We start from the raw sequence: 24809 nt of genomic DNA, 5'->3' as shown, positions 1-24809 counted from the left end.
TGACAAATCAGTCTATCCTGGCACAGAGATTTATGTACACAGATGCCTTAAGCCTCACAGTCCAAACCAAGAGTCTCATCCACATTGAAGCATTGTTAAAATCATTGCTCTTTAGTCTCTTCATTTTTTTATATGAAAATCAAGTGCTAAATCACAGGTTAAAATGTAAAGAGAGTTTCTTTCACTTCAGAAAGCACAATTAAAACAAATAGCTCAGCATAATCTAGAGCACTCACCATCAGCACTTGGGAGTGACAAGGGCTTTTCTCCATGTGGAGAATTAAGGCTGAAGCTCAGAACACTGAACTAATTTCTAAAAAGCAACCAACCCAATAACACAGAAAAATACTGCATTTTACATTCCTATATCTTAATACACACTTCCACTACTAGAAAGATCAGTATGTGAAAAGACATTAGAGATAGTGTTACAAGAACATGGCCAGTACATTACTACATAAGCAACCTGTGCATGTTTTTAATTTATCACTGGCTTCCCAAAGCTGCCCCACCAATGGCCTTCAGGCCAGGTGTGTCCTGGCTGGTTACTGAAATGGCATAGTGTGTACTTTCTGTGTGGGTCCAACACTTCTTTACTCCTAAACCAGAAATGAAGACAGTGTTTCCAATTAAAATGAACAGTCTCAGTTTTGGTGATGCAGTAAGAGCCACTAGCAATTCTCACCTTGTTTGTTGCATGGGCTTAGCTGGAATTTGTGCTGCTGTAACTAAAAGCAGAATCTGGGAACTACTAGACATTTGCTTTATCAGAATAATTAAGAAAGAAATATTTATACAGTGTTCGATGTCAAATAATAGTTTAATGAAATCTCCCCCAGCCAACAGTTCTTCATAGTGTTATAAATGCTGGCCATCTCAAAATGAACTGGTTAAAGAGCTGACACTTCAATTTGTGCTGTCAATAGCGTCCTGTTGCATTTCTTAAAATGGAAAGAATATAGTCTTTGCAATTAAGACGCAGGATTAAAACTGATGATGCATGCTGCTCTCTAGTGACTTACTATTGCTAATATAATGAAGAACATGCATGTGTTTTCACCTGTACTTGCAGATTTCCAGCTTTTCAGTGTACCCACATCTGAGGGATTTTTATGCTTCCTACCCTTGGGACCCACTGCTCCGTGGGGGTCTCTTCGCTGAGCCATTGAGAAATGGGATACCCAAAACAGACAAAGAATAAACTCATGGCAGAAAATGCAGCAAATTTTTTGCTCTCTGAAAGCCAACAGTGGGAAACTACAATGGGCCGGAGACAGTCTACTAAATGATCTATGACATACACACCATTCTTGAATTATTTTTTTTCCCTGTTAGACATGTATTAATACATGGGAGCCTAACACATGGAAAAACTTATCTGTTCTCAGAGAGAAAAAAGTCCCCCACCCTTCCATTACCTCAAGTTTGACTACTCTGAGCTGATGCTCCTGTCTTCTAAAGATATTGTGCTATAGTTTGCTCTAACTCTGCTGAATCCCAACTTGGGTTTTAAATACACCTTTGAAACAATCATATCAACACAGGCTTTATCTACTACATTCATTGCTTGCATCACATCAGACTATTCCTCAAAAATCTGCCTTTGTTAAACACAGCATTATACAATGCTACCTCATTCCTAGTCACAAAACTTTCAAACGTCAGGGAAAATCCCTCATTTAAGACTGCAAGCTACATTAAAGTACCATGTTTTATTTTTACGTGAGGATTACCCTTCCCCCAGATTTCAATTGATTACTATGGACCATGCAAAATGCCACAGACCACAGAAGCTACATTTTCAAATCGATGTTTTTATTGATTAATGAGGCATTGAATCAAGTACTGTAAAATAAACAGATTTTGTTTGTTAAAAAATGTCCAGAAGACCATTCATAACAAACTTGTTTCCTCATGGTCATACAGAATATGAAATTGTTCAAGAAACAAGCAAAAAAGGAACACCTGACTAATTACTGTCAGTTTGTGTATGTATACATGTATGTATGCATATACACAAATTACACACTATATTTGTGCATATACTGGTGTGTGTGTACCCATACATATGTGTACATATATACACAAACATATATGCATAAAGAGTACACACTGAATTAATAGTCCACTGCAGAAATGTGACTTGGCTCCAAATGAAGTATTCTGTGTTAAAATAAAAATGATACAGCAAGATCTGTAGATAACAATCATTCTTTTTCCATTGGCCAAAACCATGATCTGTCTTTAGACTCACGGCGATCTTTAGAATGAAAATATGTGAGATCATTTGGGATCTTTCCACATTCATGGTATTACTTCCATCCAGTTCCATCTCTGCCAATATTGTATGGCCAAACACTGAACAGTGTTTTCAGTTTGTCCACTACTGAAATCAGCTTCTAGATTTAATACTTCTGGCAAAAGAGAAGATACACAGCCTTGCTACGTGTACTTTGGTAATACACCCTTTTCTTATAGGCAGAAACTTGGCAATAATCCTAGATTAAAACTACTTTCCTCCTGCATCTCTTTATCACTGCTTTGCATCAGTCATCTCCTGTCAACTCATTATAATAATTTTTGTGCCATCCTGGCTACCTCCCAAACATCCCAGGCCAGATCATCTGGACAATGTAGATCAGACTGTATCGGTAACATTGTGCTCAATTATGAAATGTAATGTTTGGGGATTTATTTACTTTTTCATTTTTGAGGGTATACATTTCTTGATTATTAAAGACACTATGATAAACACTGCAGTTCACTATATGTACATGTTTTCCCTTATTTGTGTCAACTCCGAAAAGATCAGTGGCTCCTGCCTGTGAACCATGGGATGCTACTGCAGCTGAAAGCCATGGTACCGGCAACGTACTGCCAGACTTTTCTCTGTTTAACTCAGCAGCTAGCAGAGCATGTAAAGGGAAATCAAAGAAACACAGATAGACATTTATCTTCTATTAAAAAATGGAAAAAAAACAAATAGGCATGTATGTATTCCTCATCTTGATCATAAGGCAAACTGCAGTACAGCTTTGTATGGAGAACCAGTATTTAAAAAATCTGAAGCTGAGATTGGGACTATTTTATTTTGGACCCATTAGTGAACAAAGTGCTTTAAGGCATCCTTTTCAAAAGACACCTAAAGCAGAGTTATAAATTGCTGAGCAAATCTTTTCGTAAAGCTGATATTCAATTTATCCTTTTTCTACACAAGCAGATTTTCACCACTTGCATAGTAACAACTAAACGCTGCAGGAAAACCATTCTTTTAAAGTTGTCATATGCCTCATCATCTCCCAAAATGATCATTTATACATAAGCATTGTAGTAATTACAAAGGGCTTCTATTCTGTAGAAGGAAAAGAGAAAAAAAATGCACCTGATTCAGCTTTGAGATAAAGTAGGTACAACCTCTATTGCCTTCACTGAAGCTCATCCACCAACACCAGGATGAATGTAGGGCCTGCACATATAGATTCCTACTGCTGCTGAAAACTTGCTATTTACTCCTCATTCACAAAGAGAACTGTGCCTTCCCAAATAATCCAGGACAATGATAACTACGAGCAAACTCCAGCTGCAGTGTCTCTCTATACAGCACATGTAAAACAGATTTCCTTGTTTTGTTATAGAGACCACATAGTGTATAACAATGCAACATTTGTATTTAATTTAAAATCAATGGTAAAGTGGCACATGTCTCACTTCTGAGTTGTTGGCTGGGCTTGCTATGTTGAACCTTGTAAAATCAGCAATAAGCATTCACATATCTACCATCAGAACCACGACATCTTCTATTACACTCAATCCTTAAATGATGCCGTGCTTTATCAGATTAGTCTACAGTCAGACCTTGGATTAGCTGCTCTCCTCCAGTGTTGCTGATTCTCAGAGATGGTATCAGTCTTTCACATCCTCGGTGATTCTACAGTGTTTCCCAAAGATGAAGGTGAAGCACTGGTAGATGGGAATGTTGCCATCAGTAAAATAAAGCACCAGATGATTTATCCACTCACATTTCTAGGAGATATTCCACATGTTTTTATGAACAGAGAGAGCACTGCCTTGTGAACAGAAGTAAATAAAACTTTCTTCTTTTGCTGTGTTGGCTAGCTCCACTTCCTCACTTGTTTATTTTTGTTCTTTTTGGTCTGCACACTCCCATGTGCAAAGAAGAAACTAGGAGATCTCGCACTCAGTAAGACTGGTAATGAGAGCGCCAATATTGACACGAGTAAAACCTGTCTTGTCCACTCTGCAGTTTTCATCCTTTCAATTTCCTGCTTTTATCCACTATAAAATAAAATGATGCAAAGGGCTGATGAAACTTTAATTAATAGGACCATCAATGTGCAAAACAAGTAAGTCATTTTCCAGGTGTCCAAACCAGGCTTTCCCTTCTATTTTTTTTTTTTTTTTGATTTTATAAATAATTTATAAATCTTCCTGTAAGAGACTAAATACAAAACCAACCAACCAAAACCAACTGCAAAAGAAAGTTCTAAGATATTATTAAAGCCACTTCTTGTCGTTCCATACAAAGTACACAGAAAAGAGATATTCTCCCCTTTTCAGTTCTGGCTGGATTCAGCAGAGATGGCCGGGTTGCCACGCAGTCCACCAGCTCCGGGCAAGCTCCTGCGGGCAGCTGCCTGGCCGCCCTGGGAAGACACGTCATCCTACCTTTTGGCTTTTAGCAGTCATGCAAGCTGCTCGGAGGAGTCTAGGTGGTCAGGGATAGGCAAGCCAGTTATAATGGTCAAACACTTATTCCACACAGTGAACGTGGGGCACACAGGCTGCCCAAATGTAATGTCAAAAGTGTAAAGGTGTAGGGAGTTCAAAGCATCGTAAAAAGCAAGGGAACCGTTGTCATAGTCCAGCAAAATCCCAACCCGCCTGAGGTGAGGTGCAGGCTCTATGGGGATTTCTTTGCTGTTGTGCCGCACCACCCACGTGTTATTGCAGCGGCAAAGCACCCAGGAGGCAGAATTCTTCCCGATCCACTCGTGTTTTGGTGCTGACTTGTAGGAAATACCAATGGCATACCTGCAAAACAAAAAACAACTCAAGGAAACAAAAGCTTCCTGCCATGTTTGGCTCTCAGTAAAGTCAAATGTTAGCCCAGAGGACTCACTGGAACGCCCCAGCCTCTTCTTCTGGTTAAAATCTACTTAAGCGACATTTCACCACAACATCTGCACAGGCTTAATTAATGTTTTTTCCCACCTCTCTTTTGGGTCTGAGAGCTCAGGGAAATGTTATTGTCCCTTGTATTGTTTGTAGTTTGGCTGCTATGGTAATTTTTTGGAGCACTTGCCTCTGGTATTCAAAAGGAATATTGTTGAGTAATCAGCAGCTCAAGAGTTTAAATCACTGGGCCTCAGATTTCCACTTCCAAACAGACAAATACAGAGGAATTAATTGATTTTAAAATACACTGCTATCTGTCAGCTAATCTGATCTCTCCTTGCTCCTTTAATATATGGCCCAGAAGAAAGAATGCAAGAGTAAACATCAAAGGACACATTAAAAAAAAAATTTCTGCCATTCCCAAATATTTTGGCCAGATGTTGGTGTGGTTTTTAGATTCAAATGCGCATTTCTGAGACTGTGTTTTGGGCCAAGTGAAGCAGTATAGATGAAGACATTTGCTCTGCAAACCATAATTTATAGCAAGATATGCAGGGTAAAAGAATTGTGGAAATATTATCATTAATGGACACTGAGGGCAAATACCTGACTTCTCATATATAACAGAAATGTAAAACTTCCTCATGTTCTAGAGACACTGCAGTATTTGTTGGGCTTTTAACCAACAGAGATTAACGTGCCATAAGTTACTCTATTTCCATTCCCTAGCATTGGCACAGGCAAACAGCATTTGTCTTGTTTGAGACAGTGGGCATACCTGAAGACCTTACTGATTTTTCCACTCCATTAACTTCCATCATCATTGTTGCCTTTGAATACCAAAGGATGACATCTCTTCCACTGACTAAAGGGCCCCTGAAATCCACCCCTGTATGACACAGAGGATCATACAGGATCATCCTCCATTTCCTGCCCCTTGCTTCATACTCTGGGGCACAGACCTACAGCTCTGCTGCTCCGTACCCCCACCCCAGAAGCAAATCTGACTTCCACCCCTGTGAAACTGGATCATCAAACTGTCCTCATGTTTATTTTTTTTTCTTACTGAAAGATGCTAAGGTCTTTCATGTTTAGTAAAGAAATGATCACACTTACAAAGTTTGCTCTGTTGTGTTGCTGCTCTTACCTCTCTAATTCACTAAAATCTTAAAACATACTGTATGTGGATTCAAAAAACAACCATCCCAAGTCATGGAGTAAATGTCCTGTGAAGGCTGCTAAATGTAAATCTGGCAGATTTAGCTCCAGAGTCTGAAAGTGCTGGAGACTGAGAAAATAGTCTGACAAACTGTGTGAAAGTATACAATTCTCCTGTTCTTGTACTGTTCTGCATGCCTCTGCAACTGGTCTCTATCAGATAAACTGTGCCAGGATCTGAACAGTGTGAATTACTGTTCTTTTCACATATATTTTTATATACATACCACGTACTCCCGCTTATAACCACTTCCCAGTAATGCCGCCCGCTGTCAATAAACACGTTGCCAGCTACTCCATAGCTCCCTTGGCTCGTGAATCGCTCTGGTGTGTGACTCTTTTTGGAGGATGTTTCATCACGTTCGACTGTCAAGTTATCATGAGACACTTTCAATTTTCTGTGAGCAGATTTGGGGTCCAGTTTAAATGGCTGACCTAGAGATGCGAGACAAAGATGGCAGAAGAATGGTTTGGCTTTGATTTTGAAAAGGAGAGTGGATTAGCGAGCTTCTAAGAAGCCCACAAGATTGCATAACCATATTAATCTCCTCCTCTGAAGTGTTCTTGAGATAGATGAACCTATTCTGCTCCCTGCAATAGCTGGTTTGCATTGTCAGTTTACTGTCAATCTCATTGTGCACTAACTTCCCTGTGTCAATAATCCCTGAAAAGAGCGCTGCATAATCATCATGCCCATTATCTCTGAACTAGAGGTAACCTGAATACTCTAATTCTTGCATGTAATTGAAACCAATATACATGCTAATAAAGGTCTGAGGGTTGCTTTTTTCACAGCATATTAGATTTAGAATAAATTGCATTCTATTAATGTTCTAGGGATAAAGCTCCATAATAACATCTTCATCGTTACTAAAAAAAGTATGATTTCAAATTCCACAAAATGAGTTTGAAAATAAGAAGCACTAGCCTTGTCTGTTCGTTCACTCACAGCTTTATTTATAACAAGCACAGTCAACAATTCAGGATCATTCTGGAAGGATGCCCATGTGGTGCTGGATACTGTGCATTAAAAAGAAGGAAGTGAACTGTAACTTGGTCCGAATAATGTGGTGTAAAAAACATTATGAAGGTTGTTGCTCTTGGCAAGTATCTTCAGCTGTAGCACGAGGTTTGAAGACAATAACAGGAAGCTTTTTGGTAAACTGAACCCTGTAGATATAGAAAGCCCACCACAATTCTGACAGGCTTGCTCATTGTGTCACAAAGCAAAATGATCATTTACCTCCAACAGGAGTCAACTAGGAAAGTATGACTCCACAAGTCATCCAGCAAACCTCTTTCCCCTTCTTACTGTCTTTCACATCAAGGGTAAAAAAATGTAAGCAGAAGATTTGATGACATGCACAGAAAATAGAAATGAGTGCTCCCATGAGGTCTGTGTGAGGCACTCATACCTGTACTTCAAATAAGATGTAGATTGGTCAGTTATCTACTTTTGCAATATGTATTTAGTTATGTATTATGACCAAGTATAAATCAAACCCACTGGAAAGTATTTTGGGGCACATTTTACCTGCTTTTTCCTACCACTTGATAGCATTAAAATACCAACGGCCTGCCTCTCTAACTAGTTAGTAGCTCTTGTGTTGCTGAAGCAGTATCTAGAGGATGTCTTTCTCTGTACTGAATTGTATCTGGTCACATCATTTCTCACAGTCACCCGAGAGATTGCTTTTGTGCCACACTGGATCACAAACAGACAAAAGGATAAAGGATTGACATTTCCAGGTGGGTCCTCTGGTTACGTATTTGCTTGCAGGTTACCAGGTTTAACAATATGCAGATTCTTGGTAGCAGATGTGGGGATTGTATGAGAAGCTTTTACACAGAAGTGCAAGCTAGGTTAATAGCAGAAAAGAGAAAATCAGAAACATGCACGTGCCACTCCCTAAAGCCTCCTTCTTACAACATTCAGTATTGCCCCTCTTCGAGCACCCTCTCCTACAATAAGCAAGTTTCAGAGGGTGCACAAATCCCAGTGTTCCCTTTCCTGTACTCAGAGCTGCCCGTGATGACTACACGACTGAGGGATTGGCTGGGACACAGGAAGAAAAACGCTGAAAACCAGTCTTAAAATTGCTATACTACATCTGTTAATAATTTGCGTAACCATTGTTTTTTTTTGAAGTGGGATCTCTGACTACTCTACCACCTCGTTGAACTCCATAAAAAATTGAGGGAGATGGAGTTAAGAAGTTTTCTAGCGTCCTGAGAAAGAGATCGTTTTGGAAAATAAAATTAAACTAGCTTAAATTAAATTTATGAATACTATACAAAATTAAAGTGGGTTTTTTTGAAACATAAGAAAAGTTTTTGCTTTGTAGAGGAAAAAGAATAGAAGGGACATTAAAACAAAACCCCAAAAGAGTAGTTTCAATCATTTCACATGTGATGGCTCTGTTCCTAAATGATATTTCCAAACTACAGATGCATCTCAAAAAAAGAGTAATTTCTTCACTACTGAAGACTCTGGCAATCCTGAATTGAGTTAAATAAGTGGCTTTCATTGTGGGAAGCACTTTAAACAAGTTAAACTGCTCTGTGCTCTTCTATCTTCCAAAGATCAAAACTAAAAAGGAAGACAAAAAAGGAGAAGAATGCATGCGTGCTGGATCTCACGTTACTCACTGTTTGTCTTGAGCTTGCCGGGCTCGCTGCTTCTGCTGCCTGCCTGATTAATAGCCTTAACAATGAAGATGTACTTAGTGCCACTTTGTAACCCGTGCACTGTGTAGTGGTTTTGTTTGATATTGGGAACAATCATCCAGCTGTCGGCTGAGTTGCATAAACCTGCAATTTCAAACAGAGAACATCAGTCATAACATACTGAACACTTTGTAACAGGAACATTTAGAGCACTCCCAAGCACCCAAAGACCGATATGAATTTTGCTTCTGTGCCTTTTAAAGTGTTGTTACATTTACTGAGTCGCTACTTAATGCCACTAACTCATTTCATCAGCTCTCAGTCAACGTACCTTTTAAGTTCTTGCTACGTGAAGTCAACCATAAAAAATGGGCATTTAAGAAATGATTCAGTGGAGGCACGAGCACTCTGAGATTTTTCGTGTCCCAGCACAAGGAATTCTTTATTGCTTAAGAACTAAAGGATTATGGAGATCCCATCAATATACTGTTTGGATTAATGAACTCAGTTTAAGCCTCAGAAGACTAACGTAAGTGGTAAAGCCAGGAGGGATGGGGAGGCACCTTTGCTGACAGTCTCCAAGCATGCATTCTTCAGGACCTGAAGCAAATCATGGGAGGCCAAAGAGGGTAGAGCACGGGCTTCAGATCAAGCTTTGTCTCTTACACTCCAGACTTTGCCAGGATGTAATCTAAGCCAGTAAATGCAATGGATGCAACTTTTTGATTTATGTCCTCATCGTTATATGTCAGCTGGGGAAGAGCTGGATAATTTTCCAGTTACAAACTTTTTTGTGTACATTTGATGCCTATCACAGAAGTATAATATGTAGAAAGTAAGTAAAATAAGGGAGGAGCAATATCATCTTCAACACAGGGAAATACTACACTAAAAAGAACGTATTCACCTACATAAATTTTTCCTACTGTGATATAACTGCAATGGCAGTCAATCACCCGTATTACTGTACATTTTGAACAGCTCTTGGACTAATGGATCCCCAGACTGATAGCTCTCTTATTTTAAATGTTTACATAAATAACAAATTTAACTTTCATGAAGTGTATATATATTCACAATATTTTTATATAGTTATACAATTAGAAAAAGATACATGCAGATGGAAGTGTATGCATGTGTGTGCATATGTAAGGCTGGAAAATTTAAAAGAAAAATGCTTGAGTGGATTAGGAATCTGACAGACTTCTTGGTCTCTGCCTTACTGGGCATAGAACATGTTATGAAAGCTATTGTGTTATTAAAAAAACAGCTTTCAGCTCTTAACTCATGTTTTACCAGTAAATATTAGTAAAGAGAATCTTTCAGAAAGTAGTAATTTCAGCTCTGCATATTAGACAATATAAAAACCTTCATGTAAAGTAAAAACTAAAAGCCTACTGGGCACAAAATTTGAAAGAAAAAGATCTGTGATGCAGGTTTACAGACTCAGAGACAATTCATAACCATACTGGGAGATTCCTTGCTAATTTGGGACACATTTTTCGTAACAAAAGATCATTAGAAACAGAACTTAAACCCCAAATTTTGATCTAAGAATTATGTAGCTTTTGTCTCAAAGTTCTCTTATATTACATAACATCCTTGAGAGGCAGGCAGCTATTCATCATGCTGTGCAAATGGGCAACTGAGGCACAGTTTCAGGTGGGACTCATCACCTCATCATATGAAGAGCTGCAATGACTAACCTATTTTTCTGGACTCTGAGAAGAGGCAGAAATCAGTGAATAATTTCTTTCACTTCTCCAGGTATGAACATCCTACCACAAGTGTCTCTCTTTTCTTGGCCACAGAGGAAGCCTAGGTGACTAGCGCAGGTGAGATCTCTAATTTCAGGTATCTAAAATGAGGTGAGATGACATCCCCCACCCCCCCACCCCCCGATTTGAAGTCTGGAAGTCTAAGCCTGTGGCTGAACTCACACGTGGGTTGTAGCCTTTGGACCATGATTTACCAGAATGAGAACATTTCTCTGTTGCAGTTTCCTGGTGTGAAGTGGGAAAAAAAGAATTGTAGCATGTTCCTTATGCTCCAACCAGCAAGCATCCTGGCCACATGTAGCCTCCCTAAATATCAGTTACAAGGGATTCAAACAGTTTGCTCTATGTGAATAGAAGAAGCAAAGAAAAGCAACATTGCAGCACTGTTTTTCTCAAGACTATTGAAAAATTAGATCACATGGAGTAATCATCTGTCTACCTCCTGAAAAAAAAGAACCCAGTGTTATACCCCATGAAAATCTCAGTTGTGCCTAGCACTTGTAGTAAACTGCTTATAACAACATCAGTCCACCTCTTGTTTCACTGAACCATACATACTGAATGATATTTATTTTTTTAGGCTGGGTGTGAATGGGTTTCCTAAGAGGAAGAAAGGAAATAAAAGCAGCAGTTTCCTGGCATAAAATATTTCACTGACTGCTCTGAAGAATCATCGTCTTTTCCCAGTAAAAATTTGCCACATGTACTAGAGTAAAGGCACACTTGTTCTGTAGCTGAACTACCACACTGATTTTGCATTGAGACCATGACTTACCCTGACTCATAGGTGCTATTGCAAAATAAGTGCTCAATTAAAATAAAACAGAATGAAGCACTGGATTTAGAGGGAGTCCAGGATGATCAAGGAATCCTTAACTCAGATGCCTCTGATGGGGTATCAAATAACATAAGACAGTAAGCAGGATGGATCCAGATAATGGTCCTGGAAGTGTCTTCTCCTTCCATAACCACACTTTAAAAGCAAAGCTCTATGGTATACATAGGCCATATATAAACAAACCCTTACACAGACACAGAAATGCCCAGATTTTTGCTAAATCTTCTTGAAACTAGATTTGCATTAGTCACTACAACTCTCTAAAGGGCACATTTTTCAGGCTTGCATTACACTTTTTATGATACCCTCCAGAGTCTGATTGCTTCTTAATGAAGTGTAAAATTTGGATCTAAATAGGTATATGAAGGACTGCAAAGGTAGAGTTGCATTGCTATGAGTCTCCTCTCCAGTCTATCCTCTCCTCCCATGTATGTAGATTTATATATACCCAATACTCACTAGTCTGTAAATACCCACACAGAGTAAATTATTATATTATTAAATAATCCAGTTAATGGTTAATTTAGATTTCTGTATAGAAGGCAGAGCCACAGTAATTTTAGGTATTGCTACATCTTGGCTTCTGCTGCTGGGGTTAATGTCAAAACACTCACAGGTAGGTGTACATTCATCCACCTGACCTTGAACAAAGAGCAGAGTTCCTGAGTTAGGACTTTACCTAACCTAAACTCTGATGAGTCAACAGAGAGAGTTGGGAACCATCCTTTTGTCCTGACTCATGTTCTAGGCAAAGGCTCTATCCTCTTTGATGATGTAAGACACCTTGGTTTGGTTTTTTTTTGTCCTTCCAATCTTAGGCATCTCAAACTACCAGTGTACAATAAATGCTGGATGTGCAGTGACTGACTTAGTTACTTTGCTCAACAAACCTTGCTGTTCCAACAATCTCAGCTCTTGCCTATGCACCAAGGGGCTCAGTGTCCATGTGCTTCCTGACTGCGAGCTATTTGATAACAGGCTTTAAATTGAACTTTGATTTGAAAATCTTGTGAATGAAGTTTTGATGGTGTCAAAGTACAAGTCCAAAATCCTTCAAAACAGAGAATAGTAACTAGTGGCAGCCAAGTTAAGCTTTTAGGTGTGAAAGAATATTTTGTCACTGCATCAGAAGAATTTGTCTCCAGTTATGCCCTGTCAGGACAGCCCTTCTCTGAATATGCAAGAAGATGATTAAGAAAGCTCAGGGAAATGAGCAAGCAGCCTGTTAACTGGGCATCCAGAGGTAGTGTTTGTCCTCTCAGATCCCTGCCGGTGGCAGCAGGTTAAGTGGAAAAGCACGCATCTTCTCCTCACTGGTGCAGCAGCAGGAGCTAAGGGTTTCCTATTGTACCCACTCCTAATCCACTCCTACATTCACGTTTCTTGTTTCAAAAACCCAGGGCTTTTTACAGGGTTATGCAGGTGGTAAAACAATGTATTTTAAAACTGTGGCCTACAAAAATGTAGAGAATTTAAATTACATCCTGGAATGGTGCAGTGAGCACAGTGATGTCCGTACAGGATGTGTGACTTTTCAAAATAAGTTTCTCATAGTCTGGAGGTAATAATTTGTAAAGCTGTTTCCCTGGTGTTGGCTGTTGATGCACTTTAAAAAACAGATGGGAAAAATCCCAAGGTGTAAATCCTCTTAAAATTTACTCTGGTAGATTTTAATAAAATATATCTTGAAAACTGGAAGAGGAGCACAAAAGTCATGGGAAGGTTATTTAATCTCTTGAGTATTTTAATTATTTTAAAATGCTTTATTTAAATAGACTATTACCAGTTCAACTTGGTAGGACAAATACAGTAGGTGAAGGTAACAGATAGCTCTCCACCCGCACTCTGTACTGTCATGTGAAAGAAAACAACATATGCAGGATTTCTGCAAAACACATCACATTTTTTTAAGAAATACACTCTTTTTATACTTTTCAAGAGGCAGAAGTTTTCCTGGTTGTATCCCAGATTTTCTTTTGTGCCATTAAAAGATACTCACTAAAATCCTTGGAAGCAATCTGAAGATTGTAAGGAATTGGTTTTTAATAAATTAAAATTTCCAGAAACAGAAAAAAGCCAGACTATTCAAAACTTAATTGGTGAATCATAAATTCACTGTTTTTTCATGGAAGCTGGGGCTCCTAATTGTTTTAGATCCTTCAATAAAATTTTATCCTATCTCATAGGAAGAGTAACTATGTAACACTGAAAGGGTTCTTACAGTATACTGTATCCTTAACACAGTGATTTTTAGTATTTAGCTGATGTAACTAACGAACCTAATTTTCATTTACCAGGAAAGAGGTAATTATTTACTGCTTTTTGTCTTGAAGATGTGTTTTTCATGAAGACATCTTGTATCACAGCTCATAAAAAACTGGGTGTTTAAATTTTAACCTTCCTGAAGCATACTGAAGGAAATCCATGATGTTAAAAAAATGCATGCTCAATAAATACTTGAAAATTTATTGAAATGGGATAATGAAATTATAATGCATGTTAGCTAGCTAGTGACAAAGTAATTTTAAAAGCCTTTACAATATTCAGATTGCAGGTGATTAGCTGCCTCTCAGAAATGCAAATGTGCAAATGGTATAACTCTGAGAACAACTGCTTTAGTAAAAGCCTGCTTAATTTAAAGTTCTGTATTGCTCTTATGCACAGAATAGGGCTGCCAAGCATTTAATAGCCAAGCGGTTTGGCCACATTTGGAAATAATCTTTCCTGTATGAAATAGGATTCAAAATGAAATACTCTATTTGGACCTTTTCCATCAAATGTTAACTCCCCAATTTTTCAGTTAATAAAAAAGAATATAGTTGATTATGTTGGATAGAAAATACACTAGAAAAACATAGCATTGCTTGTTTTTGTTACTGAATTCTTAGCAATGTCTGAATGATATATGCCTCTGGTGGGGGAAATGTACTGGGGAGTGGAAAGTACAGTCAGTCTGGCTATGTGGTTTTAAGAAATGGATTCCAAAATAACAGCCTCCATTAGCACGGTAGGTGGGTATATATGCAAAGTGATTCCTATTGTCTCAGGGGAAAAAAGCTTGTTGGTTTAATGCAGTACTGTAGCTACTCCCTCATGACTAATTCATAGCTACAAAAACACAGAACCGTAGACAATCTATGAACCTGTTTACATTATCTGCTAGAAGCAACACACAATACCAATGGCAACTTTTTGGGATGTGACAGAGAAATAAATTAAAAAAATAGTTATGTGCAACAGCATGCAAATGTCATAAATAGAAAAAAAATCATGCTAATCCAAAATATGTTCCATTAAAATGGGATTTAAAAAAAAAAATATCACCTAGCTTCAGTTCATCAAAACAAGAAAGCTGCAGTGCAGTGCCTGCTAACACATTTACAGTGAAAATAGCACTCTGTTCAACCACACTATTAAGGTACACTCCAATATTCTAGGGACAATCTTGGAAAGTAATTTATAAAAGTTGGGATATTAGACCCTTTTGCAGGACAAAGAATATAATCCAACAAAGTGAAGAAACATCCAAGTAGTGTTCTAAGTAAAATCAGGATGTTAGTGGACAAATCTCCATTACCAGTGGAAGTTGGAATGAACTGGGAGAGCCTCACGTGTTAGAAACCTGGGCAGATTTGTAGCAGTTAGATTTGGTGGGAACATCTCCATTGGAGGTGTTCAAGTCTACATTAAATAATGAGATTAAAAAAAAGCTTTACAACATTTAGAAAACCTTTCCACATATACTTATATATGCATGTATATGTGTGTATATATATATATATATGCATGCAATGCGTTAACACAGCTTTCAATTAAATTTAAACTAATAACCAGGATATTTGTGTAAGAGCTAGCTGCATTAAAAGGAGGAAGAAGAAGAAGGAGAAGGAGAAAAGGAGAAAAGGGGAAAAGGAGAAGAGAAAAAGGAAGAGGAAAAGGAAAAGGAAGAGGAAAAAGAAAAAGAAAAAAGAAAAAAGAAAAAAGAAAAAAGAAAAAAGAAAAAAGAAAAAAGAAAAAAGAAAAAAGAAAAAAGAAAAAAGAAAAAAGAAAAAAGAAAAAAGAAAAAAGAAAAAAGAAAAAAGAAAAAAGAAAAAGAAAAAAGAAAAAGAAAAAAGAAAAAGAAAAAGGAAAAGAAAAAGGAAAAGAAAAAGGAAAAGAAAAAGGAAAAGAAAAAGGAAAAGAAAAAGGAAAAGAAAAAGGAAAAGAAAAAGGAAAAGACCCGGTTCTTACATTTCTTTCTACTGTCATTTCAGGTCTTCAGAGCATTTTGTAAACAAAGTTTCTTACAGTGTTGATTTGTTTTATCTTCAAACTTTTAATGATACCATTTTTGCAAAGTGATACAATGACAGTTCAGACTGCACACTGAGCACTTCATGATATACCCCAAAATTATCATACTGCATCTCTGAAAGCAGACTAATTGATACATGTTTTACAGATCAAAGCTTTCACCTCCACATGGGAAACCTACAATGCAGTCTAAAAATTAAATAACTTGTTATTTATTCACTAGTAAGCAAAGAATAAAACCCCACATCACAAACATGTGGAAATGGCACACCTCTCTGCTGCCCTCTTCACACGTAGTGCCAATAACTGACTTGAATAAAGTCTTCTAGCATAAAGCCACAGATAAAAATGGGTTAGAAAGCAAGTACTGTACCGTGTTATCATTAAGTCCTGTCTACTTAGTAGTGATTAATCAGGGAATCTTTTCCTTCCTTATCTACCTTGCTCCACTTTCTTCCAAATTACTATTAGACCTTTTTGTTATCCAGCTTGCTCAGATGTAGGAGCATGTGTTGAAGTTTACTTGGTCTTTCCAGCAGTCTTAAATTTTACACTGTATTGTCCAAAATTAGGCTGTTAAGTGAAATGCTAAATGGAGGTTTTGGCAAAACACTCATCAAATTTTCAGTAGTCCACCTTATTTTTTAGTCAGTCCTGAATACCATAATATATTCACAGTATCTACTTAAAAATGGTGTTAAAAAGCCAGCACATGAATCCTCAGATATCCTTTCAGATGGCTTGGAAAACTAACTCCAGTTTAGTGATGGAGAAAATGACGTGCATACAGCAACAAAAGTGTCAGTGCAAGCATTTGGCTCAGTACTGAAATTTGGCATAGACCGTACCATTTTTCCACTAACATATAGCTTGTAAACACGTCCACAGCACTGACTTTCATCAAAGTATCTCAACAAATTCTGTAAGAAGAAAAACACTTCTGTGCTGGATCAGAACTAAACCTACCTAGCTCAGTGTGTGGCTGGGGTATCTGATGGTGGACAAAAGCAAGAGCACAGGAGGGTGTTAAGGAACAGGGAAAGCACAATCATTTCTCACCACGCTCTCCCAGGCCTCAACATCTTACAGCTCTGGGACCTCCTGAGACAGAAAGGAGTCTCTGCATTTCATTCTTCTCAGTGGATTTTTCTTGCATGATCTGTCCAGTCATCTCTTGAACTCAAAAACACAACAATGCTCTGTGGCAATGAGTTCCCAATTTAAATTCATGTTGACTCAATAAACTCCACCTTTTGATTGATTTGGTTCATTTCAGAATCCTTGTTTCATAAAGCAAATACGTGTCAGCTAGTGGTATTCCTGTTAAACATATGGGGAACAGGAAGAAGTTAAATGACTTCTCCAAATTCACAGTCAGTGATCACTATGCACTGAACCCAGAAGTGTTGACTTCCTGGCCAAAGATTAGAAAATATTTTTTTCTCAGAGGAATAGTTATTTAACAACAAAACAATCGAAGAAATGATCGGTAAGTTTGTTCATTAAAGAAAATCACAGATTCAAAACAGAGGGTGTATTTAATAAAAAATGTGCTATAATACAAAATATAAACCAATTATTGTTGATGTAATTATAAGTTCAACAAAGTTATCATATTAATTGTTTTTGCACTGCTGTTTGCTGCCTTAACCTTCAGTATACTGACACCTATGCTTTGTAGCCTTGAAGACAGTAAAAATCAGAGGGAAGGATTTAATCTGTATTTCTGACAAAGGTCCACTTGTCAAGGTTATCTAAATGACAACAGGACTGCAGTTCTAAATAATGACCAGTTCAACACAGGCTCCCAAGTGCCCGACTAGCTCAGACAATGGAATTGAGGTCTTTGCCCCTGCTACATCTGCAACAAAGGATTCAGGACACAAGAAACAAGTCCTGTTAACAGGGACAATACTTGTGCCTTTGGGGATGTGTGCTGGTTTTGCTCTTCAAAAGCTCTCACTACATGGCACTCCCAGAAAAGACACAGGAAATTTTAATTGAATTAATTCTAAATTTTAGAACGTTTGACATCATTATTGGATTGGATTTTGGCTTTAAATCTTCCTAGAAAATATTTTTGCTTCCTGTTCTTGATATACAAGTACATATATATTTAAAGGCACTTGGTTGACAAAGATATCACAAGGAAACAGAAATAGAAAAGAGAAGGTTTATACTTACTAACAACATTAGCTTGTCCAGTGAATATGGTGTACTGCAGCTCATAAGAGACCACACTGAATTCATCATCCGACGTCCAGTGGACAGTAATGGTATCATAAGAAGCTGTACAGAGCTCTTCTCGAATGGTGGGTGGGTTGGGAGCTGTGAGATACAACAGAGGAGGCTTACTGACACAATCAGTAAAGTATTTCCCTTCTCACCTGAGATTAGGGGTTGCATCTGATGTATGAGTTTGTAGCTATATCATCCAACAGACCTTTTAACAACTTTTTGCTAATTTGAGTAGTAACTTTGATTATCAATAAATTGTTGCAAAGGAATTCTTACTATCAATATAACCACCTACAAACTCCAGATTTTGAAAGTATTTTATATTAAAGTAGCTTTAGTTTCAGATGCCCTAGCACAAGTGATGCGTAGGTGGTCACATTAAACTATGATTAAATGGGTATAGTTGACATGTTGCTTTTTCTAGGACTGTTCTGACCATCAGAGCAAAATTATCAAAAGTTTCATTGATGCATATATCAAGAGGGAGAGTCAACACTCTTCACTGTTGACTTGAAAGTAGTATTTGCCTAGCCTATCTTACCAGAGACTAGCATAAGTGGTATTTAAAAACCGTAATTTTGGGGAAGCTTCCAAACACTCATACTTTCATGCTCAATCTTCTCTCTCCAAGTTAATGTTTGTTTATTTGCTAGCTATCCTTTCTAATACAGGCACATATAATTTAACTTTTCTTCAGCCTTACATAAAGAGTTCTTATCATAACATCATGACTGCATGACTATTACAGCCTAATCTTCAATGTCATTGCTAATTAAATAATTCTAGAAAACAATACAAACATTTTAATAAAAAGTTGTCCCTCTTTTTTTTTTTTTTAATCAACAAGCAAGATCTCTGTGTAGCAAGCTATATATTCTTCTCATATTAACACACAGGTTTGTTTTGAAGACCTATTTAAAGAAGTGAAACTTGAAACAAACTTCTTAGGCCTAAATTTTCTTTGTTTACATTCTTTACAAACCCAAACACCTAAATAAGAAACAAATTAATCTTTCTTTGAAAGACTGGTGGGTCTTCCTGCATGCTTGTCTCAGTGGGAGCTTCATTCCTAATCATCTTCCCTACATGCTACCATCCTGAAAAAAAAAAAAAATCCTTGTGCTTAATAGTGTTCCTCCCAGCTGTCACAGAGTGAGGAAGAAGGGCACTCAAGCTGAAACAACCAAAATACGCCTGCATTAAAGGAAAAGGAAGGCAATTCTGAATGACATTTTTGCTGTCAGCTCTTTTAACTTCTGTTAGCTAAGAATAATGGCCTCAAAAAGTCCCTCTGAAGGAATTCCACCTTTATTTTTATGAAACATCTATTTTACTTCCCATTAAGAATTTTTATAGTTCATGTCCCTGGTTTACTGATGTATGTTCTCAGGGATTAAAGTGCAGACACATTTCCAAGCAGCCTCTTTCAACCAAGGGGCATAAGAAAATGTTCAAATGTGTTTCATGATATGACCATGATTTGTGATGCTCTAAATATTGTAGCATGGAAGTTTATCAATGCCTTTTTTTGTTAACTCAGCAGAGGAATCCTTGGGACAGATGGGTATTAACAGAGAGAAATGAACTAAAATAAGAACAGTTATCCAGGAGGGGAATATAAACGAAAGGAGGAGAAAACCCCCTGCAAATTCTTGGAAAGATTAGTGCTGCATTTTAGAGCTTGTGTACTAACTGAGGCCAACTAACTGTTGTGAGGACTATGCAGTACTGCATTGGTCCTATGAGCTATGTTTCAAAAATGTATTTAGCAGAACAATCACTGGAGATTTTTTCTTCCCCCTAGCTGAGGCTTCATCTTCATATTTTGTCTGTCCTTCAAAAGCAAAAAAGAAAAACTTGAAAAAAAATTAATTACAAATATACAAGTTGATACATTTTTGGTGTGTATGCAGCTAGTCTTCTTCAGCCATATCCTCCACCTAACCGCAAAACCTTTTACTTGAGAAATGTACTTGTTATTACTACAACATGGATAATAAATATTAATTTATGAAAAGCAAAAATTACTGAAGGTTTAATGAACTGTAAACTGCATTTCAATAGCATAGCAGTCTTCAACTCCTTTGAAAATGACAGCCTAAGTTCTCTTTTCATATGCACACCTGGCTGGCCTTATGGCTGGTGATTTATGGACCTTCGTGTAATGAGAATGACAGAAAAAAGAGATTTCACCTAAGCAGGACATCTTTTCCCTTGCTTTTGTGATTAACCCACATCCACCTGAGACTATACTGCATGAAACTCAGTTCGTCAGCAACACTCATTTCATAAACCACTCAGAATAAAACAAAATATGTCTGCTTCTCCTGCAGATAGGCAGCGAAGTCTACATGCAAATTCTTTGTTATGACTTTCAAAATAATGTAGAAGTCTGACTGCCAAATTCATCCTTACACAGCACATACTCCTTTGGAGAGTGTGAGTCCATAATGCAATTAAAGAGATTGACCTTAATCAGTTATCTTCATTATTACATTTGATAGTGTGTGATTTGCTTATCAAATTTACTAGTACTGCTACAGAGCTCAGGTGCCACAGGGAAAGCTCTACAGAGACTCCAGAGTGATCTCAAAGCTGCACCAGGTGTGCCCCACCACTGCCTAGGAAGGGGAAGCCCTGCATGCTTGCAGCACAGCAGTGCAAGACATAAAGCCTCATATCCACCCTTCAGTCCTGTTTCCCAGTGGAGAAGAAGTGATTGCCCGTGAGCCTTTCCAGTCTGTTTCAGGGTGAGGACAGAGCACTGGCTCACAAGCAAACAAGACTGAAGTTTGACAATTGATGCAGCTAATACTCTGTTATTGGCAGCCTCCTCTATACAAACTGCTACCCAGTGTCAGGGAGAGCTGAAAAAAATGTGAAGCAGCTCTTGAAAACCCCAAATTTACAGCCTTGAGCAGTGAGGGAACCTGGAATCAGTGACAGCAGACTTAGCAAGGCACAATGAAAGCTGTACTGGTTTAAGGAATTGCTTCCTAACATCTGTGGCTCTCTTTGGTCTTGGGGTGGCAATCTCCATAGAGGACTGGGGCAAATATCTGGGAGTGGTAACTGCTTCAGTCACTCTGACTTTCATCCACCTGTATTCATGAATCAACACTCTCTGACAAGTGAGAAAATCATTGCTGAAGGCTGTTTTAATTCATCTGTATGACTTCGACTCAAAACTGAGCAGACATACTTAAAAAGTCAGGAACTACATCTGAAGTGCCTGAAAGGCAGTAACTAATATTAGAAAAGCAGTTTCTTAAATTTGCTCCCAGAAGTAACTGGCCTTGTGAGAATACCTACTCCTTTTCATCCAGGTTAGTCTAACTCACCTCCTTGTCAGTGTCATCTGCATGGCTTTTGCTCTGAAGCAGTCTGAAAGCACTCACATGGTCTATATACCTGAGAGGCAGTTTAAGGAAACTGCCACCTCTCATTGGTGAATCCCACCATGAATGCAGTGGCTCCTGGGTGACCATTGAGACTATATCTAAATCTTCTCAGCACAAGGTCACAGAGATTGACTAAAACCACCTCAACTTCCTTTTGGTTGCTCAGTCTCCACTTCCCTGCTGTCATGGGGTGACTGACTTTGTAAGGGTTCCTTACTGATTTTGATACTGAGTAAAAAAGCAATATCTAAGCCATCTCCTTGACTTAATGGTGCGAGGAATACTCTTATTGCTGGTATGAACATGAGGGAGTTGAAGAAGCTTCTCTGAACCTCTCTCAGATGTTCATTACTGGCTCCATGGTGTATCATGACACTGGACTGAACCAGCATGCAAGAATTTGAAAGGCACAGTTATATCAGATGTGGGTGCAAATCTGACGTGTTAGTAACATGTTATGCATGAGTCGGCATCAAGAACTCAGTCATACAACCATCTAGACATAGTCTTTGGGTAGACCAGAACTGCTCAAAAACAACAGAATGAGAAGAGAGCACATCCAAAGTACGAGACTGAGCTGGCTGGAGGTGGTTTGATCTTTTAATACTGAAAGAGTTAAGAGGAAAGACAGGTTGTGAAGGGTTTCCAGAATGAAGTTGGTTTTGTGTGAAAAAACTGCTGGCATATGCTCGGCAACATGTATGTCTTTGTGCAGTCAGCTAAAGTGATGGATGACGAAAACTTATCATTGTTTCAGATGGGATTTCTGAAGCAGGGCAAATTGCAAGGTCAAAGAATAGATGTTCCTGCAATTGGTTTCAAAGTATTAAGACACATAACAAGTATTTTTGATTCACAATGGATAAAAATTCCTTATGTCAGTAATACTGTGCAGAGAGTTGCAAGTCACATGCATTGCCTGGATCTAGCTAGATACATATTTAGAAAAAGATGAGTTCCAGATGAAGAGCTCAAGCAACTGGCAAGATAAGAAAGCTTTCAAAAGACATCAAGGTTGAGAACAATCAGAGGAAGATTAAGGGTATTGTTTTAATATACTAAGCTTGACATCTCAATGTCTGGCTGGCAACTTTCAGAGAGATATCAGAGATTTCCATTTGGATAGCAGAATGTTTGAACAGACAGCTGTGTAAATGGTAAGAACAAATTAGTTAAATTTATATTTGGGTAAGAAATAGCCTAAGAAGAAAGAAAGATGCAAACTTCAATGTGCCACATAGAAAATTGGGGTTGGGAAGATGAAGGATGAATAAGATCTGACAAGTAGTACACTGTGAAGAACCAAAGGAGAAGAAAATCTCCAGAAGACAACCAAGGTCAATTGCTTTGAAGGCAACTGACAGCAGAGAGAATGAAGCTGGAATTTAGGTTTTGACATTTTGTTCAAAAGCAGTACATGTGATAGATATAAGATAGGCTTCTTCACTTAATTCACAATATAGAAGTACCACTAGGACTTACAAATGGTCTTCCTTTTACTTAACTGTGAAATATGATAAAAGCCCAATTCACTCTGTCACACAGTTTTCAGTTTAATATCTATGAAGATTCCATGCACCAATCTGAAAGGGGTAAAATAAAATAAATCTTCCTCCAGAGTTTCTGAACAATAGAGAATAATTAAATGCATTTAACTCTTGGGACTATACATATACACAGATACATTACATATATACATATATTTACATAAATGTATTTTAACTGTCTGCATAGGTTGTATTTTATGCTCAGATAATTTGGACATGTGTTTTGGATTTTGCCATTGCAGCCATATGCTATTTATTAATGTGAAGAAAAATAGTACAAAGACAGAGCCAGCTAAAACTGTTCTTCACTGGGTATCAATGGCAAGGATAAAAATAGTAGATTAGGAAAAAGCAGTTAAACTGCTCAATACATTTGCAAGTTCCCTTAGACTGCATTGTAAGCAATTTTTCAAGATTGTGGATGAGGGAGGAAGAAGGCAAAGAAGGAACTGTGTAAATGACATAGCCATCATGATGGACCATGGAAAGGATCTTTGTAGCAAAACTACCCTTCATTTTGGTATAGATACAGCCTTCATTTTCTGCAGCGTACAGCAATTAGGCTGGTAATACTGACATATGATGTACAAAGGGAAGAAGACCTGGGGGGTACAGGTACAGACTGCTAGATAGAACTCACCCTGTATGACTTTAAATATCTAAAACACAATTATCTGTATTTGAATGAGTCTCTCTAACCTCTGCTTGGAGCCAACTGGGAGAAATAGGCACCTCCAGAATGGAGTCAACTGACCTCATATATGTGCCTTAAAATGAGGTGGTTATTCCTCTTCTTTGACTATAAAGGAAGCTGATGCTGATTATTTTACAGGTAGATTCCTAGGTTAGGGCAAATGAGTCTGGCTTTTTGTTAATCCTTCCTTTCATCTCCTTGGCTTTTTATAATTCTGGGATGAATACTCAACATGGTGGTGAAATTCCAGCAGACTTTGGGGAGCGGCAGATGCCATAACATTTCACTGGTACTGTATAAAAAGTTCAAATGACTCTCACCACATTATTATTGTGTATTATTTACTCAAGTATGTATTAAACACTGATTGTATTCATCAGTCACACAGTGACACAGAAATTTCTTGCAAATAAAATCTTTCTTTCAGATATGGCAAGAACCTCACAGATCTTTAAGGCAAGAGTGGTGCTGCCCTGTGCATGCAGACAGCCTTGCTCTTCCCAATATGAATCTGTTCACTTTTTCATAGAATCATAGAATAGTTTGGGTTGGAAAGGACTTTTAAAGGTCATCTAGTCCAACCCCCCCTGCAATGAGCAGGAACATCTTCAACTAGATCAGGTTGCTCAGAGCCCAGTCTAATCTGGCCTTGAATGTTTCCAGGGATGGGGAATCTATTGCCTCTCTGGGCAACCTGTTCCAGTGTTTCACTACCCTCATTGTAAAAAATTTCTTCCTTACATCTAGTCTGAACCTACCATCCTTTAGTTTAAATCATTACCCCTTGTCCTGTTGCAACAGGCCCTACTAAAAAGTCTGTCCCCATCTTTGTTATAAGCCCCATTTAAGTGTTGAAAGGCCACAATAAGGTCTCCTCGGAGACTTCTCTTCTGAGGCTGAACAACCCCAATTCTCTCAGCCTTTCTCTGAAGAAAAGCCAGAAGCTAGCCTTCTGCATGGAAAAGATCCAGTGGTTGGCAATGAGGAGACTCTGCACTC

The 24809-nt window shown here is 38.1% G+C and overlaps 1 protein-coding gene across 3 annotated transcripts in view; it reads right to left on the bottom strand.

Moving 5' to 3' along the window:
* Window positions 1-1794: 1794 nt before the first annotated feature.
* The window catches only part of MID1 (midline 1), a 359385-nt gene continuing 336370 nt past the window's right edge, over window positions 1795-24809 (bottom strand). For all 3 annotated transcript variants that reach the window (XM_074858821.1, XM_074858822.1, XM_074858823.1), the window contains 4 exons: window positions 18115-18258; window positions 9004-9165; window positions 6582-6789; window positions 1795-5052 (listed from right to left, as the gene is read on the bottom strand). In XM_074858821.1, the coding sequence (XP_074714922.1) occupies window positions 4704-5052; window positions 6582-6789; window positions 9004-9165; window positions 18115-18258 (863 nt within the window). In that variant the 3' untranslated portion in view covers window positions 1795-4703. The remainder of the gene's footprint in view (window positions 5053-6581; window positions 6790-9003; window positions 9166-18114; window positions 18259-24809) is intronic.

The sequence above is a fragment of the Strix uralensis genome, chromosome 2, assembly GCF_047716275.1.
Source record: "Strix uralensis isolate ZFMK-TIS-50842 chromosome 2, bStrUra1, whole genome shotgun sequence".
Classification (NCBI taxonomy): domain Eukaryota; kingdom Metazoa; phylum Chordata; class Aves; order Strigiformes; family Strigidae; genus Strix; species Strix uralensis.
The sequence above is the reverse complement of the archived record's forward strand: the minus strand, read 5'-3'. Positions and strand labels throughout refer to the sequence as shown.